This window comes from Sabethes cyaneus, chromosome 2 (genome assembly GCF_943734655.1).
Source record: "Sabethes cyaneus chromosome 2, idSabCyanKW18_F2, whole genome shotgun sequence".
NCBI classification, from domain to species: Eukaryota; Metazoa; Arthropoda; class Insecta; order Diptera; family Culicidae; genus Sabethes; species Sabethes cyaneus.
Window position 1 is genome coordinate 147,329,196 of NC_071354.1, and position 17,109 is coordinate 147,346,304.

The following is a 17,109-nucleotide window of genomic DNA, read 5'->3' on the forward strand; positions in this document are numbered from 1 at the left end:
GCTAAAGAGCTAAAAGCGAACAATTACAAAAATAATAGTGCTGTTATACAAAGAAGAAAAAGGTAAAAATAGTTCTAAGCAAATGTTAAAATGTGTAAAAGTAGACTAAGGCTGGTGTAGGAAAAACTAAGGCTGGTGTGTGAAAAAGGCTAATATCCCTTGAAAAGGTCCTCGAGGGACCTTTTATTCTTGGACTATTTCACAGAGGCAGAAAATCAGCGCGAACTGCTGTACACAGCGAGCCTGCGGGCCCGTCAGCATTCGGCGCAATGCAAGAATCGGTATTCCTTGCCATCGGTACATTTGGTAGAGACAGTAATCATTGCCAGCCGGATTCCGTGGCTGATCTAACCCGCCGCAAAATCCCCGCTGCGGCTACACCTTGCGGGAAGAGAAAAATACCCCGTACCATACAGTTCTCGTGGCCAAGGCCACTTTGGTCTCATAATCGTCAAGATTGCCGTATTAGATGAAATGTTCGTCGTCGTCGTCGAGAGGAGATATCTGTAGTACCAGCCTTAGATAAGTAATCTAGATTTAAGCTTAAAAATTGTTGGCACAATCTAGAGTTTTACCAACAGCATCATCCTGTCCTAAATTTCTATCTCCACCTTGCTTCTAAATTCCGTTTGCGAACTCGAAAGGAGTTTTAGTCCTAGTAGTTTATTTTTCTCCTGAAGTGTGACCTCAATATAACCTCGATCATTTTGTTTCTGACAGCATTATTAATCGTAATAGTATCCTATTTAGTGGTTCGTTTCCAGCGGTTTCTGTTTGCGACGGAAACACTTATTGAATTGAGGAATAGCCGTGACGCACACCCGTTTCTATCCGTTTTAGCACCATTACCCTTCCCTTCCTTTCCCGCTGAGCAGTTTGGAGGGTATCACATAATAGATGTAGCAATTATAATATTTGTATTATAACTTTCTTTTTTAATCACTAATCAATGAAAATTAAGTTTCAAGGTCAAATATTCCCATATATTTTCTTCCTAATCGCCTTGCTTCACAAGTAGGGACGACAGTTAAATACACCTTCTGTTTACTGTGATTTTGATGTACTTTATTTTTAGAAAATAAAAGTGACAAAGCCTTAACAGGTTGAAAATTTTCTATGACGTTCAAAAATTTATACTAATTTGATATCTACGCCTGAGTAAAGTGATGTCTCCTCATACCAACAAGATTTCTCATCATCGCGATAAACCTAGTCCAATTGGATGTCCTGAAAGTGAACAGTTATAAAAAAGTGAGCGACGAGCTCTGTCGTTCGTCCGATTGTATCCACATACTGCAATAATTTATTCAAAACTGATGTGAAAAAGGGGTTGACGGAATATTCATGCAGGTGACGTGATGCAGCATTCTTCAAAGTGAGGAAAAATCAGCGACTATCTGATCTGAAAATAGGTCTTGAACGTTTAATTTATTGCTTTACAATTAATTGTATGCAATTGTTTACATACTTTCAATTATATTGCTGTTAGGCGTGAAACAACTGATAAACAGAGTGTCAAAAAGAACTATTAATGTGCAGAGGGCTAATTGATGCTATTTTAACTGTCAATTATGGCAATTATGTTACAAATCAACCTATCACAATAAATGGAGCTATATGTCAACTATTTTCAAGAAAATTGACGAATGTGAACCAGTAGCAAAAGATAACCCAGATAATTTATTTAGTTGTTCCTTTTAATCGTGTGTTTTGTGGTCAATTACTAATAGTTTAGGTTTTGAGCAAGGTCCTTAAACCAGTGAACATTCGTTTCAAGCCTTCAGACTAGTGCTACAAGTCACATAAATAAAATACGATATCGTATATCGTATACGATAGAACACCAGAAGAAGTGTAATTGTGACCTGATGAAACTCTTAGTGGGACTGCAAACTCTACGAAACGGATAAAACTGATATACAGCGCACGGGTATTTAGGAAATTTAAATTTCTCTTCTTGTATCAAATTTATAGGAATGGCTCAGAGCATTTATTACAAAACAGTAAATTAAAAATATGCGTAACAAATATTTGCGAAATGTCAAGCATTGTCGAGTTCATGCCCCCAGGCACAGACATACTTCATATTTTCCTTTATGCGTAAGAAAAATCCATTACTATGGAACTATATGGCATCTGGTGAGCTACTAGAAAGAGTATCAGTAATCAGAGATCTCGGTGTACTACTTGACTCATAGCGCTCCTCATTATTCACACTTCATAGGACACGTTAATAGAAACCACGGCTTTATCATGAGAATTGCCATTTTACGCTGACCGTTGTAGTTTACTGGGGATCGACACACTGGAAAGCAGACGAAATATCAAAGCCGTTTTGCGGAAAAGTTATTAATCGGAGAAAAGACGGATGTTTGGCGCGTTTGATCTCCCAGATCAATTCAAATGTGTCCCTCAGAATTTTAAGGTTTCGAGCGGTTCTGCGCTTTATTTTCCACCGCAGCGAATACGGTTAAAACGAACCTATGATTACTCAAAACTACTCAATGTATTGGAACATATTTTTTTGTTTTGTTGGTATAAGTTTGAAAAAGATTTTTTTAACTTTTGAGCTTTGTACACGAAACACTGCTTAAGAAAAAAGAAAAAGAAAAAAAAAGATAGTTGAAAAAACTAAATTTTGTTTTCTTTTCCTTTTCTTCAAGTTGTGTTGAGTAGTTTCCGAGAAAAAGGTACATAAAGCTTGATAATCGTGTTTTTACAGGAGTGGCGTTTTATTCCGTCGAGGTTCTTCCACGCCGCACTGGAATGCTTATGTGTGAACTCGTTTTTCAACCACTCCCCGTGATCGGATCATTACAGAATTAGTATCAAAATAAGCGGAAGAGTCTGTAGAATCGAAATCTGTAATAAAAAACAATGATTTGTTTTTCAAATTTTAGTCGTTCATGCCCCCTTAACATCTTTGCACTACCACTAAGATGAGTAATTTTCGTTTTAACATACAAATTACACTCAAGTCTTTTTTACACGGGGGATACGTGCCGTGTAAAATAAAACCTTTTAAAAAACTACAAGGTATACAGCCCTAAGGGTTGTACGAAAGGGTGACGTAGGACTGTGTCATATAATAATCATTACATTGATAACATGTTTTAATCGATGAAGTATAACTTTATGTCTGATCATTGATCAAAGACTAATGCAAACTGCATTTATGGCATATGCATATTTGAGTATCTGTGAGTATCATTGTTTGAGTGTTTATTTGTAAAAGAGCGAAATATTCTGATTTAATTCTTCATTGAATCAATGGTGGTTTTGAATAAAACTGTTTGAAATTGTTTGGTGGCCCTGAAAAGAACTATGTTTGAGCTGATAGCACTTCTTAAAAATCAGTACTATAATTACTGTTGCCAATATATAGATGGATGTCGCTATTCGGTCCTTTAGACTCTAGGATGATGGTTGCCCGCTAATACAGGAGTGATAGGAAATACCAAATCACTGTAAAGTAGAAATGGATTAGTTTTATCAAAATACTGACCGTCCGTCAGTGCGATCGTGCGAGAAATGAGCAGACGGCAACCTAGTGTGCTATTTTATAGTTACTAGCACTGCCGTTGCTACTTGTAAGCTAGTGTAGGTGTGGGAGAAACCAGATCGACTGCTGCTGCTGCTGCTCAAATGATTATCCGACGCTGATTGAGCAAGCACTTCCCATGTTTACCATGGTACAACGCAAAATGGAACGTTAACCATTTAGAAAGTGTAGAAAAATCTTTCCATTCTTCAATTACTATAGTTCTTATAAGAACTGTTTAAGACCACAACGGCCTGCTACTGAATTTGCTGCCCGTCAGTCGATCCGTTTCCATCTGCCTTCAGTGTTGGTTTGCGATAATTGCCAATGAAACTGCCGCCAAAATGCCATCGGGTATGCCACGAATTGCCATTAATTGCCGCAAAAGTCCTTGGATTTGCATCCAATTGCCGGTGTTGCCGCCAAAATGCCATCGTTTTTACCTCCAATTGCTGTCGGTGTTGCCGCCAAATGCCGTTGGTTTCGCCACCAATAGCCGTCGATGATAAATACTGACCGTCCGTCAGTGCGATCGTGCGATAAATGAGCAGGCGGCGAACCAAGTGTACCATTTTATAGTCACTGGCACTGCCGCTGTTACTTGTAAGCTAGTGTAGGTGGTGGAGGAAACCATATCGGCAGCTGCTGCTTAAATGATTGTCCGACACTGATTGAGCAAGCTATCGAACAATTTCGCATGTCTGCGATGGGGATAATGCAAAATGTAACGTAAAGTGCATCGTGTGGGATTCACGTTGACCATTGCCCGCTGATTCCGCTTGTCTTCGGGGTCGATGTTGCCGTCAATAGCCATCGATGTTGCCAATTGGATTGGAAAAGGGGTGTGGCTTACAAAGTGATCTCAAAGATTATCATTTGGATCCAAATCCTTTGGTGTATCTAATTGTCGTCCGTGCCTGTGAAGCTAGGTGATCACAAGGGAAATGTATGGGAAAATTCGACCTTAAAACTTTACACACATTTTCACTATTTAGCGTATAAAAAATTATTATTAATATGTTACTATAAAATTGCTGGACATTTTATCTATCCAACGACATATTAACTGTTATGTTTCGTTCAGTAGTATAGTAGCTATTAGCGTTTGAAATATTTCATTCAAACGTTACACTTCTATTTTTCGTTTTTACAAAGTGCTACCCAGTCCCAGTATAGTAAACAAAGACGTAGTTCTACGTCAAAACCGCGTTAATTCGAAAAATGTTGTGAAAAAACCGCGTTAATTCAAAAATCGTCATAAAATAAACCGTGTTAATTCAAAAATCGACGTAGAAAACCGCGTTAATTCAAAACCATTTGCGGCCCTGTAGCCGCAAGGTTACCGAGTCTGCCTTGACAAGCGAGTGGTCGTGTGTTCAAATCTTAGTAGAATCAGGCCATTCGATGTTAAGCGACTTTAGCACGGGTTTATTCTCAGGCTCCTCCACATCCCTCTTACTAAATTCTGCATTTACTATCAAGGAAGCCTCTTGCCAGGGCAAGTTATAAGAGTGGTACTTCCTTGAGGTGCGAATGAAGCCACTTATTCAAGGGCAAATTATAACTTGCTCCACTTCTTGTTCTAGGAACGAAATTGGTAATGTACAAGTAGTAAGAAACACATACATACACACATACTCACCCCCTATTTCTGTGCTGAACTCTGCTTTACCGACCATGAAGCCTTTAGCCGGAGCTGGTTATAAGAATGATACTTGCTCGAGGTGCGAATGAAGCCTCTTGTCCAAGGACAAATTATAACTAGTCTCCGCACTCCCTGGCTCTAGAGCTAGATTGGTTGAAAAGTAGTAAGAACCCGATCAGACAAACATAACAAAATTATAACAAATCATGATATTCTGTTATGACGGTATTTCTAACATAATTTGATATAATTTTGGTCTCGTTAGTAGTTAAAATAACAAAAATTCTATCAGAACTTCTTAGCAGCAGTAGCAGAAATGTAACAAAATTTGTTATGTTTTGAACAAAATTATTTCAAAATTTGTTATGATATTTGTAACAGGTTTTGTTATAATTTTGTTAAAATATAACAAAAACTTCTTTGCCTTTATCTGCTATATCGACATTTTATTTCGGCTAAATTGCCAAAAATAGTACAACTATTTTATCAGGAACATTCACAAATAGCACAGAAAAAAACTTTCATACATTTGAAAAAAATCGTTCCGGTCGCGGCCGGGATTGAACTCACGACACATCGCACAGAATGCAACAGTCTTAACCTCTGTGCTAGAACTACTCTTGAATGAAGGTAGATTAAATGCTTATATGATTTGGCCGATAGCTCATTCGGGGTTGTCAGTTTTTGCTTCGAGCTGTCTATAAATAGAAAATAAGCGTTCAATCCAAAGCCAATCAAGAAGACGAAGAAATTGAATCATGATATGTTGCGCCACTTTAACCGTTATGTGTGCGACAAAAAAAAAACACCTTTAGCAGGGCGAGAAGGGTACGCGGGTACCCAAAATTGATATTGTTATAACATCAACAATTTTAAACCGATTTTGATGAAATAGGTGTCATTTGATTCGTTAATTTATCTAGTTTTGAATTATCTGGCCATTTGGCCGTTAAAAGACATACGGGGCCCGAAAATCCGGAATTCCGACAGAGTGTCCGCTGTGAGGTAGAGAACTGTTTGTATTGCAGGAAAATCTGCCATGCGGATATAAAAACGCTAAAAATTCATACAATGAACTATTTCATATAATGAGATGAATCAGGTTGGCCATTCCGGAGTAGGTTCCTGTGGGGTCATGGGTGGCCAGTCTAGGATTGGAGGTAAAACCTAGCAGTATGGGTATCAAAGTTCTTGGAATTAATTCGGTAGGTGATATTTTTTACATTTCGATGTATTTTGATTGGTTATTTCGAAAATGGTTTCTACGGGGTCACAGATGATACCGCAGGATTTAAGATAATCAGAACAGTTCAAAACGTAGAACCATCCGTTATACATTTGGAACCAGTTCCGAAATTATTAATCAGTACTAAACTGGCCATATCAGTTCAAAACTTTTAAAAGATCCGCTAAACCAATTCTAATATGGGATTAGGCACCCAACTGGTCATCTGTAACCCTACAGGAACCCAATTCTGGAATGGCCAATGCGATTTAAAGTCACCAATTTATATAAGATAAAAAAAAGGATCCAAAATGTCAAGTTCAAAACTAATGGCTGTGCTGAAAGCTGATATTCTTCCAAAACAAGCGGCTTCCCACGTTTTACCGGACGTTGCTCCGGAATTACCGATTCCCAGGAACTACATGTCAAATGATGGCCAAATGCTTAAACTAATCAAACCTAGATAAATGTACGAATCAAATGCCACTGGTTTCATCCAAATCGGTTCAAGATAGTCAAAGTTATGAACATAGCAAATCATGGGTACCCGGGTACCCTTGTCGCCCTCCTACGTAATAAAAAAATTCAAGTGCCTCCCATTGCTAATCCCCTTTATGGATATGCACCAAAAAACCCTTAATTAATTAAGATCAACGAGTTTTACGGTGTCGAAAAATTTCAATGACGTATGTTTTAAATTGAATGAGTTATAACTATTTTAAAACTGAAAAGGTACCCGGGTACCCTGTTGCACACATAACGGTTAAGAATGTTGCACGAATTGCCATTAAATATGGCCGGTGTTAGATCAGACTGGACCAAGTCGCAAATTCAAAAAATGAGTTAATGATAGCTAGCGATCAACAATTTTCTAAGCTGCATTTTACTTTAATCAGACTATCATAAATATTGCAAACAGCCATAATTATCAGATGATTTCGAACGATTGATAGGTATTAAACATACAGAGCAACAAACTTTGATCACGTTTTTCTAGAAGAGTTTTGTCGCTTGGTTCGGTTTGACTTAACGACGACCATATGATCGGTGTTAAGTCAAACCGAACCAACTGAGTGATTTCGAGAAAAACACGTTCAAAGTTTGCTGCTGCTGTGTAGTTTAAGTTGCTGCTGTTAGCTATCAATCATTCGAAATTATTTAATATCTTTGGCTGTTTGCAACATTTATGTAATCTGATTTGAGTAAAATATAGCTTAGGAAATTATCAATCGTTTGCTGTCATTAACTTATTTTTTAAAATTTTGCGGCTTGGTCCGGTCTGATTTAACACCTACCATATAAGAAAATAATGCCAGGCTTCATTCTTGGTTTTTTGCTCAGTAGATGCTCAATTGACTACAGCGCCTCAACTAAAAAGAATTCGAAAAAGTAGTGTAAAGGGCGTTTGTAGAGCTTATTATTATCTACATTATTGTTGAAGAAAGTATAGTTCTATCTTTTTTATTTACGGCGCTATGCGATTGCTACCCCGATTGCTACAAATGAGTACTCTTTTTGCTACCAACGGGGTAGCAGCCACATAGCGCCATCAATACAAACGATAGAACTATACTTTCTTCAACAATAATGTAGATAATAATTAGCTCCACAATCGCCCTTTACACTAGTTTTTCGAATTCGGTTTAGTTGAGGCGTTGTAGTCAAATGAGCATCTACTGAGCAAAAAACCGAGAATAAAGCCTGAATAATGCAATGACTCCTATGTTTCAGTTTTCGAGTCTGTAAACTTTTCTGTTCATTTTAGCAAGATTCAGCCACAGAAAAGATTAAAAACAACCATGAAATCAATTATTTAAATGATGTGAACGGTTGAAAGCCTAATTAAAAAGTAAAAAAATAAATAAATAAATAAATGATGTGTAGAAGAATCTATTCCTCAGTAATTATGCGAACTATTTAGATAATTTTTTTGTTTTGTTGGTAAAGGTTTGAGAAAATTTTAACTACTTTTAAACTTTGTAAACATACATAAACCGAGAATATGATAAGATTTTATTTTATCTCAGTTATGTTCAGTCCAAGCATATAGCATATAGCATTAACTAAAAAAACTGGTTCTCTCATATATGAAATTCTACAATGACATTCAAAAATAACTCTTTAGGTTATTTAAACCAAGACTTCTGTCAATACGTTCTTTAATTTCTAGTAATAAACTGCATGAGGTTCCTCAAGCGCAACTTGACAGGAGCGGCGTGTTACTGCATCGAGTATGTTTCTTAAGGTGCATTTAGATTAGGCAATTTTTTAGCAACATGTAGAATGCGACATGTTGCTAGTTCTTGCTCGCATTAATCGTGGGGAGGACCAACCAGCACCAAATTTAGGATTTTTACATTCTGACCTAAAACAAACAATCTGACAAAATTTGGTTCAAATCCGTCAAGGTCGATTACATCTCGGATACTTCGCGTAGAATTACCCTAATACGTGACTTTTAGATTTTAAATTTGCAATAATTTGAGAACGACCTAAGAAAAAAGTTTATATGATATAATGCGTAGAACTTGATTTTATTTTAGTTTTACAAAAACTTGTCAATTTTCAAAGATTATAAAAATTCCGAAAGAGCTCTTTACCAGATTTTAGAGCATTATTTACGCTAAAAAAATCTTTAAAAAAAGACATGTTTTGAGATAATTCACAATTTATGATTTTTATCGCGTATTTGCAAAGCTTTTTCTTTCAGTGTAATTGTTTACTGAAAATACACTTGATTTACTACGAATTTTGCTTTGACGTCATTTTCATAAAATAAATAGTTTTCGAGATAGAATTTTTTGAAAAAAATATTCTAATTTCTAAATACGCTCTTTTTAAAAGTTACTCTTGACGAAAAAATATATTTTATGGAAAATCATTCGGTGCGGGATTGTAATTAGCAAAACTTCATTGCAATCAAAACTAGTCGAGACAAACCGTTTGCAAGCTGGAACAAGCTGAAATTGCTCAGTAACAAAATTATAACAAATTTTGATATAAGAGCAAAACTTGTAATAATTCTGTTAGCCTCATTATTTTGTCTGATCAAAAATATAACAAGTTCTGTTATTTCTATCTAATTGAGATATTTTTTTGTTATATGTTTGTTATAATCATTTACTCGGGAAGCGTAGCAGGAAATAAGGGGTGAAAACACACCGACACTTTAAGCACGGATAATAAGCAGTTAGCTCACTCTATCCAGCTTTACACGAGCGATAATGGCGGATATAGAGCACAAGTGGGCATAATCTTTTGACATTCATTTGGAGGAGCGTCGAGTTCGCCCTGACGGAGTTACTATGGTTACTATGGTTGTTGTTCGAATGTAAAAATGTAAACATTGTTCAATTTTGCAGATCAGCTAAAGAGGAATATAATTGAACGGACAACAAGTTTTATGGATTGTGGCTTTGCAGTTTTCGCAAATCGTTTCAGGGAGAATGTCCAAATACGGAACGGAAAGTTTCTTATTAAGTCGAGACGCTGTTCGAGAGCAAACTTGACAACGGCTCGACCAACATGAAGTTAAGGTTTGCGTTAATGTTTAATGTTTCGAATGTTTAATTTGCACGATTGTGAAAAATTATTCTGAGCCAGTGCCTTCAGCAAATTATGACCGCAAACCACTATAAAAGTTAGTATCCGTTTAGTTATGTTTCACTTCAGCTCATCTGCAAAATTAAACAATGTTTACAGTTTTACACTCGAACAACAAACAATCATGAATGTATCCATAGTAACTCCGTCAGGGCGAACTCGACGCTCCTCCAATGAATGTCAAAAGATTGTGCCCACTTGTGCTCAATATCCGCCATTGTCGCTCGTGGAAAGCTGGATAGCGATATTGCAATAACAACGAAGTGCGGAACAATACCTGGATAAGATCACAATAGATCCAAATGCTGGTCGTAGTGATTACTTACTTACTTAATTGGCCTAACGTCTTATGACAAGGCCTGCGCAGTATAATTTCTCCATCTGTTTCGGTCCATGGCAACTGATCTCCAGTTCCGCGGGCACCCAGTGCTCGCCAGATCTCGCTCCACCTGGTCTTGCCACCTCGCTCGCTGTGCCCCTCTTCGTCTTGTTCCTACCGGATTTGATGCGAAAACCATTTTTGCAGGATAGTTGTCCGGCATTCTAGCAACATGTCCTGCCCAACGTATCCGTCCAGCTTTAACCACTTTCTGAATACTTGGTTCGCCGTAGAGACGCGCGAGCTCGTGGTTCATTCTTCGCCTCCATACACCGTTCTCTTGCACTCCGCCAAAGATGGTTCTTAGCACCCGCCGTTCGAAAACTCCGAGTGCTCGTAGGTCCTCTTCTAGCAATGTCCACGTTTCGTGCCCGTAGAGGACAACCGGTCTAATTAGCGTTTTGTACAGTGTGCACTTTGTACGGGGGCTCAGATTGTTCGACCGCAAGTGTTTGTGGAGTCCGTAGTAGGCCCGACTTCCGCTGATAATACGTCTTTTAATCTCACGGCTGGTATTGTTGTCCTCTGTTGCCAGCGAGCCAAGGTATACGAACTCGTCGACTACCTCGAACTCATCCCCGTCGATTACCACGGTGCTGCCCAAGCGAGCCCTGTCGCGCTCGGTCCCGCCCGCCAACATATACTTCGTTTTAGACGTATTTATCTGCAATCCAATCTTCTCTGCTTCGCGTTTCAGTCTGGTGTACTGATCTTCCACCGCCTCAAATGTTCTGCCGACAGCATCCACGTCGTCAGCAAAGCAGATAAATTGACTGGATTTATTGAAAATCGTGCCCCGCATTTCGATCGCCGCTCGCCTTATAACACCTTCAAGCGCAATGTTGAATAGCAGGCAGGAAAGACCATCTCCTTGTCGAAGTCCCCTGCGAGATTCGAATGGGTCCGACAATCCACCCGAGATTCTCACACAGCACTGGATCCCATCCATCGTAGCCATGATAAGTCTAGTAAGCTTACCCGGAAAGCCGTTTTCGTCCAAAATTTTCCATAGCTCTTGTCGGTTTACGCTATCATATGCGGCTTTGAAATCGATGAACAGGTGGTGCGTGGGGACTCGGAATTCGCGGCACTTCTGGAGGATCTGCCGCAGGGTGAAGATTTGGTCTGTTGTAGACCGACCCTCCATGAAGCCGGCCTGGTAACTTCCCACAAATCTATTGGCTATTGGCGATAGTCGATGAAAGAGGACTTGGGACAGCACTTTGTAGGCGGCATTCAGGATAGTGATGGCTCGGTAGTTCTCACAATCCAGCTTATCACCTTTCTTGTAGATAGGGCAGATAATCCCGTCTTTCCACTCCTTCGGTAGTCGTTCCGTATCCCAAATCTTGACAATCAATTGATGCAGACAGTCGGCCAACTTGTCCGGGCCCATTTTAATAAGTTCCGCTCCAATGCCATCCTTTCCCGCTGCTTTGTTGTTCTTCAGCCGCTGGATGGCTTCTTTAACTTCCCTTATCGATGGGGGTGGCACATCTTCGTTGCTTGCTGCACCAATGTGGTCACTTCCTTCGCTATCATGGTCTTCCGCCTGCACGCCATTCAGGTGTTCATCGTAGTGCTGCTTCCACCTTTCGATCACCGCACGGTCATCAGTCAGGATACCTCCATCTTTATCTCTGCACATTTCGGCCCGCGGCACGAAGCCTTTGCGAGATCCGTTGAGTTTCTGATAGAACTTCCGTGTGTCGTGAAAGCGGTACAGCTGTTCGAGTTCTTCGCACTCCTTCTCCTCTTGGTGGCGCTTCTTTTCCTTGAAGAGTCGGGTTTGCTGCCTCCGCTTCTGTTTGTATCGCTCCACATTCTGACGGGTGGCTCTACGCAGCATTTGTACCCGCGCTGCGTTCTTCTCATCCAATATCTGCTGGCATTCCTCGTCAAACCATTCGTTACGTCGATTCGGTGCAACACTGCCTAGGACGTTCTCCGCTACGCTGTTAATGGCTGTTTTCACGGCATTCCAACAGTCTTCAAGAGGGGCTTCATCCAGCTCTCCCTCTTACGGCAGCGCGGTTTCGAGAGATAACGCGTAGTTTTCGGCGACCTCTGGTTGCTTCAGTCGCGCTAGATTATACCGTGGCGGGCGGCGGTATCGTATGTTGTTCACAACAGATAGTTTTTGACGTATCCTTACCATCACTAGGTAGTGATCCGAATCAATGTTAGCGCCCGGATAGGTTCTGACGTCGATAATGTCTGAAAAGTGCCGACCATCTATCAGAACGTGGTCGATTTGTGATTCTGTCTGGTTGGGTGATCTCCCGGTGTACCGATGGTAGAGGTTATGCTGGAAGAAGGTACTACGTATGGCCATGTTCTTGGAGGCGGCGAAGTCGACAAGTCTTAGGCCGTTTTCGTTCGTTTGCGGGTGAGCGCTGAACCGTCCAATCACCGGTTTGAATTCCTCCTCCTGACCAACCTGAGCATTACAGTCCCCGATGATAATTTTGACATCATGTCTTGGGCAGCGGTCGTATTCACGCTCCAACTGCGCGTAGAATTCGTCTTTGTCATCATCGGTACTTCCGAGGTGAGGGCTGTGCACGTTAGTTATGCTTATATTGAAGAATCGGCCCTTGATTCTTAATCTGCACATTCGGGGGTTGATCGGCCACCACCCGATCACCCGCTTCTGCATCTCGCCCATCACTATAAAAGCTGTGCCCAGCTCGTGTGTATTGCCGCAGCTCTGGTAGATGGTATGACCATCTCTATACGTACGTACCATCGTTCCTTTCCAGCATACCTCCTGCAGCGCTACGATGTCGAACTTGCGGCTCTTCACTTCTTTAGAAAGCACGTGGGTACTTCCGAGGAAATTTAGAGACCGACAGTTCCATGTTCCTAATTTCCAATCGTTAGTCCGTTTTCGTCGCCTGGGTCTTTGCCGATTGTTCCGATTAGAGTTATTATTATTACTTACGGAGTCCATTGCTTTGGTTTTTTTAGTGGTTCAGGCTTGCAAAGCCCGCAACCAACCCCACAGTATCGCCGGAGGGCCAACGTAGCTCGAAGGAGCCCTCCCCCCCTGTCAGCATACGACCTTGGTTTCCACCGGGGTTGGTTACCCGATCTCCACCCGAGGTTGCTCGTATCCCGGCTGGTACCACGAGGAGGTTGGGATAGGAGTTGCTAGGTAAGAGGCTGTGAACCACTGTGGGGTCTATTTTATGCCCAGTGCACAAGGCACCGATGGTACGCATTACCTAGCCATTTACCAGTCGTAGTGATAATATCCACAAATAAAAAAACACCAAAAAACCGCTTGAATTTAAAAATTGCTGATACAAACCGCGTTTATTTGAAAAATGATGTAAAAAAATCGCGTTAATTCAAAAATCGTCATAAAAAAACCCGTGTTAATTCAAAAATCGTAAAAATAAACCGTGTAAAAAACTTGAGTGTAATCAATGAACCCATATTATAGGAGACAAATGTCTCAACACAATTTAAGATCAGTTTTAAATGTATTTTTAGTTGATATATATTTCAGTTACCACATTTTGCAACTTTTAAGCCTATACGAGTACAAAATGTGCCATTTTTTACACTAATTTTGTCAATAACTCAGTCTGAGTGTAAGATACAGGCTCGCAGAGTTCTGCAAAATGGTGTATTTTAATGATATTTACATATCTGTAGAACATTGTTGTTGTCTAAATTGTTTAATTTTAAATATATACTGATAAAGTTTATTTTCAGGGATCTGTCATAAATGGCGCCTAATATCTCAAAAACTGTGTGTCTTAGAAAAATGCAAATATTTTTGCAATAAAATTATCTACAACTTTTTGGGAGAAATCATAGCTCTATATCATAAAACAAAAATGTTTGATTTCGCAGCGCCACCTGTGGTTAAGTTCCGAACTAAAACTAATGATCAACCATTGCATTTCTTGATATACAAAAATTCTACCAAGCATGCTATATTAAAAAATCGCTATAACTCTTTTTTTATTGAAAAAGTTCACAATTTCGAGCATTCAAATCACTGTGCAGTGGTCAGTTAAAATAAAAGATATGATAATTAAATTAATTTGTACGAACGTTTATGTTTTCAACTTTCCTGTATTACTACATCTACAAGTTAAATTAATTAACTTTGCAATAAAATTCAGTTAAATATATAGTTTAACAATGAACAATTTCGATTATACAAGAACAATGTACTCAATTATAATGTAAAACGTATGAGAAACCAACCTTTTTAACCCATTTTGAACCTCAAATTATTAAATTTTTCTAAAAGTTACCATTTTGCACAACCCTCTGCTACGTACAAATTAAAAAAGTTTGCTTATACATATACTACTATCAATGTGATTCATTCAGTGTAAACACTCCGCTATCCAAAAATTGGCCAAATGATTCATTCACTTCTTTTGAAACACAAACAGTAGCAGAAACGGGTACGTTCACCGGTTGGTAAGGTACGCGGCGCACACACTATCAACCAAGTTGATGCGTATTTACGCATTTCAGCATAGGTATCTATCTATACCAAGCAAACAAAGGTAGGAACGGAACACGGCAACATACCGGCATTAACAACTTCATGCTAATGGAGCGTCGAACTTGCGGTATGAGTAAACCAACTTAACAAAAGCGGTTCATTATTGTTCCGAATACAGAAGAACTAGCATCGCGATTGTACCGAGGAGCTACTCTAGGCTATGACATTGAAATGATGACGATTTCGGTCAAACGTTTACTGCTGTTTGTAATCGCGGCTGGTGTAGGAGTGATTGGTAGGTTAATTGAGGCTGACAATTTTCGGTGATGCCCAATTGATCCGAACGTATTTTATTTTGTATCTTAGCGGCTGCAGATGTGACACTGAACAGAGGAAATGTTGCTACGGAGTTGCTCCGAGCTCGTAGAAGCCCCCAGCAGAATGGAATGCCAACTTTTCCGAACTTCGCACCGTGAGTAGTCCAAACAGTGATGGTGTTGAACAATGAAATATTAATTATTGTTTTATTTAAAGTCCTGGATTCGACAGTTCACATATAGTGTCTCAGAATACTGATAGCAACAAGAACGGCTTTGCACAATCAACTATTTACAAGTCGGAAAATGGCTATGGATCCTCTTCTATCTCAATTGCCAAATCGGTTTGTGTTAATCATAATTTAATTTTTTAACAAATAATTTTTCATATTTTATTTTTAGGGTGGTTCTACGATTAATACGTCCATAGTATGTTTCTTAGGACTCAGCGTTATGACAATCATTAGTGCATTCCGAGTGTAAATCATATTCTTTGTTTTAATAATGAAAATAATATTTGTGTAAAACATTGCTAAGTGTATGTGTATGCACGTTTCATGGAGGAGTTTAGGTATTGGCAGACTGTAAATAAAAACAAAAATTAACGTTTGAAGGTCACTGCGAAAGAGACATACCATGGTGAATTCATTCAGCGACGTCATAACAACAGGCGTAACAACGTTACGGTGACTAAAAATATAAAGAGCAGGCATTCATGCATAGCACGACGCGAAGAAAATAACCTGAACCTAAATGACTAACATTGGATTTAAAAATGTTTCCGTGATACTAGAATCAAGGCTGGATTTAACTAGAGCAGAACATATTTACACTTGCGTTCTATGCATGATACGTAGCAATACGATGATCAAAATAAACAGAAAAACGTTATTCTTATGTGTGCATAATTTTGCGTTTGTTTAGTTCATTAGTCAGTGAATATTGCTGCCTGACAGACGGCCTCAATGTGATATCGCAGGTTGCCATGGAGATCAATTTTTTTTTGTATGCCAGAAGGGCACTGTGTTCATTTTGACCGCTGCGACAGTCATGGATATTGTCTTTTGTAGCTGGTACAGAGGTTATAGATTACAGAGGCGACGTGGCACTCAAAAACCGCGCAATTTTGAATCATAACGGAGAGTACCATCACAAATAAAGGTAACTTTCCGTTTTGATTCAAAATTTATCGGATTTTGAGTGCCTTGTCGTCTCTGTAGTAGCTGGCCCCAATTGCTGTATGGTGACGGAGCCGCCAAGTCATAGGTAATCACGTATCACACTTTATTTTGCGTTTTAAAAGGAATCATATCCACAAGTAGGGGAGTGTCGTCGTGGTTGGGCCACGTTTTGGCGTTCGCTCATAACTTCCGTTTCAAAAGGAATTTTGGAAATCTTAATACATCGTTGCAAAGGTCTAAGAATAAGGAATATTTCCGGAAAGTTTTGAGCTGATTGCTTTCTCGCTGAATTTATCTCGATAATTGCATTTCATGAATCATTTCTTGAAGAAAAGTTCATTGCGCCTGAAAAACTTTTTTTGTAAGATTTAGTCACTAAATTCAGTACGAGCGTTTTGAATACGATTGAAACTCACAATATTGTGAAAACTTACCTATTACAGTAAGAAGTTTTAGAATGGTTGTAGTATAGATATCATGAGTTACTAAAACTGTAAAATCGTGATGGCCCGACCATAACAGTGGCCCGACGATAACGACAATACCCTACTCAAGTTTTTGGCACGAGATGAATCTTGCGATTTTTACCTGTAAAATATATCATAAAATATATTGGAAATATATTCGAACTTACATTTTTTACAAAAACAAATTTTCTTCATCATAAACAAGATTTGTTTTCGTCTACCATGGACAAACACAATTGTTTATGAAAATCATTATGTGTCTATGTGCACGAGCTAC

The 17,109-nt window shown here is 39.1% G+C and overlaps 1 protein-coding gene across 1 annotated transcript; it reads left to right on the plus strand.

The window, feature by feature from the left end:
- Nucleotides 1–15,054: 15,054 nt before the first annotated feature.
- LOC128738038 (uncharacterized) lies at nucleotides 15,055–16,057 on the plus strand. The gene is made up of 4 exons (XM_053832854.1): nucleotides 15,055–15,162; nucleotides 15,234–15,339; nucleotides 15,402–15,528; nucleotides 15,587–16,057. The coding sequence occupies exons 1-4, from the start codon at nucleotides 15,099–15,101 to the stop codon at nucleotides 15,665–15,667; spliced, it is 378 nt and encodes a 125-aa protein (XP_053688829.1). The 5' UTR covers nucleotides 15,055–15,098; the 3' UTR covers nucleotides 15,668–16,057.
- The last annotated feature ends 1,052 nt before the right edge of the window (nucleotides 16,058–17,109 follow it).

What these genes read in the sequence shown, in the direction of transcription:
- LOC128738038 (XM_053832854.1), top strand. Translation starts at nt 15,099, where the DNA reads ATGATGACGATTTCGGTCAAACGTTTACTGCTGTTTGTAATCGCGGCT. An exon ending in GGCTGGTGTAGGAGTGATTG is followed by an intron (nt 15,163 to 15,233) that starts GTAGGTTAATTG and finishes TTTGTATCTTAG; the next exon opens with CGGCTGCAGATGTGACACTG. An exon ending in ACTTTTCCGAACTTCGCACC is followed by an intron (nt 15,340 to 15,401) that starts GTGAGTAGTCCA and finishes TTTTATTTAAAG; the next exon opens with TCCTGGATTCGACAGTTCAC.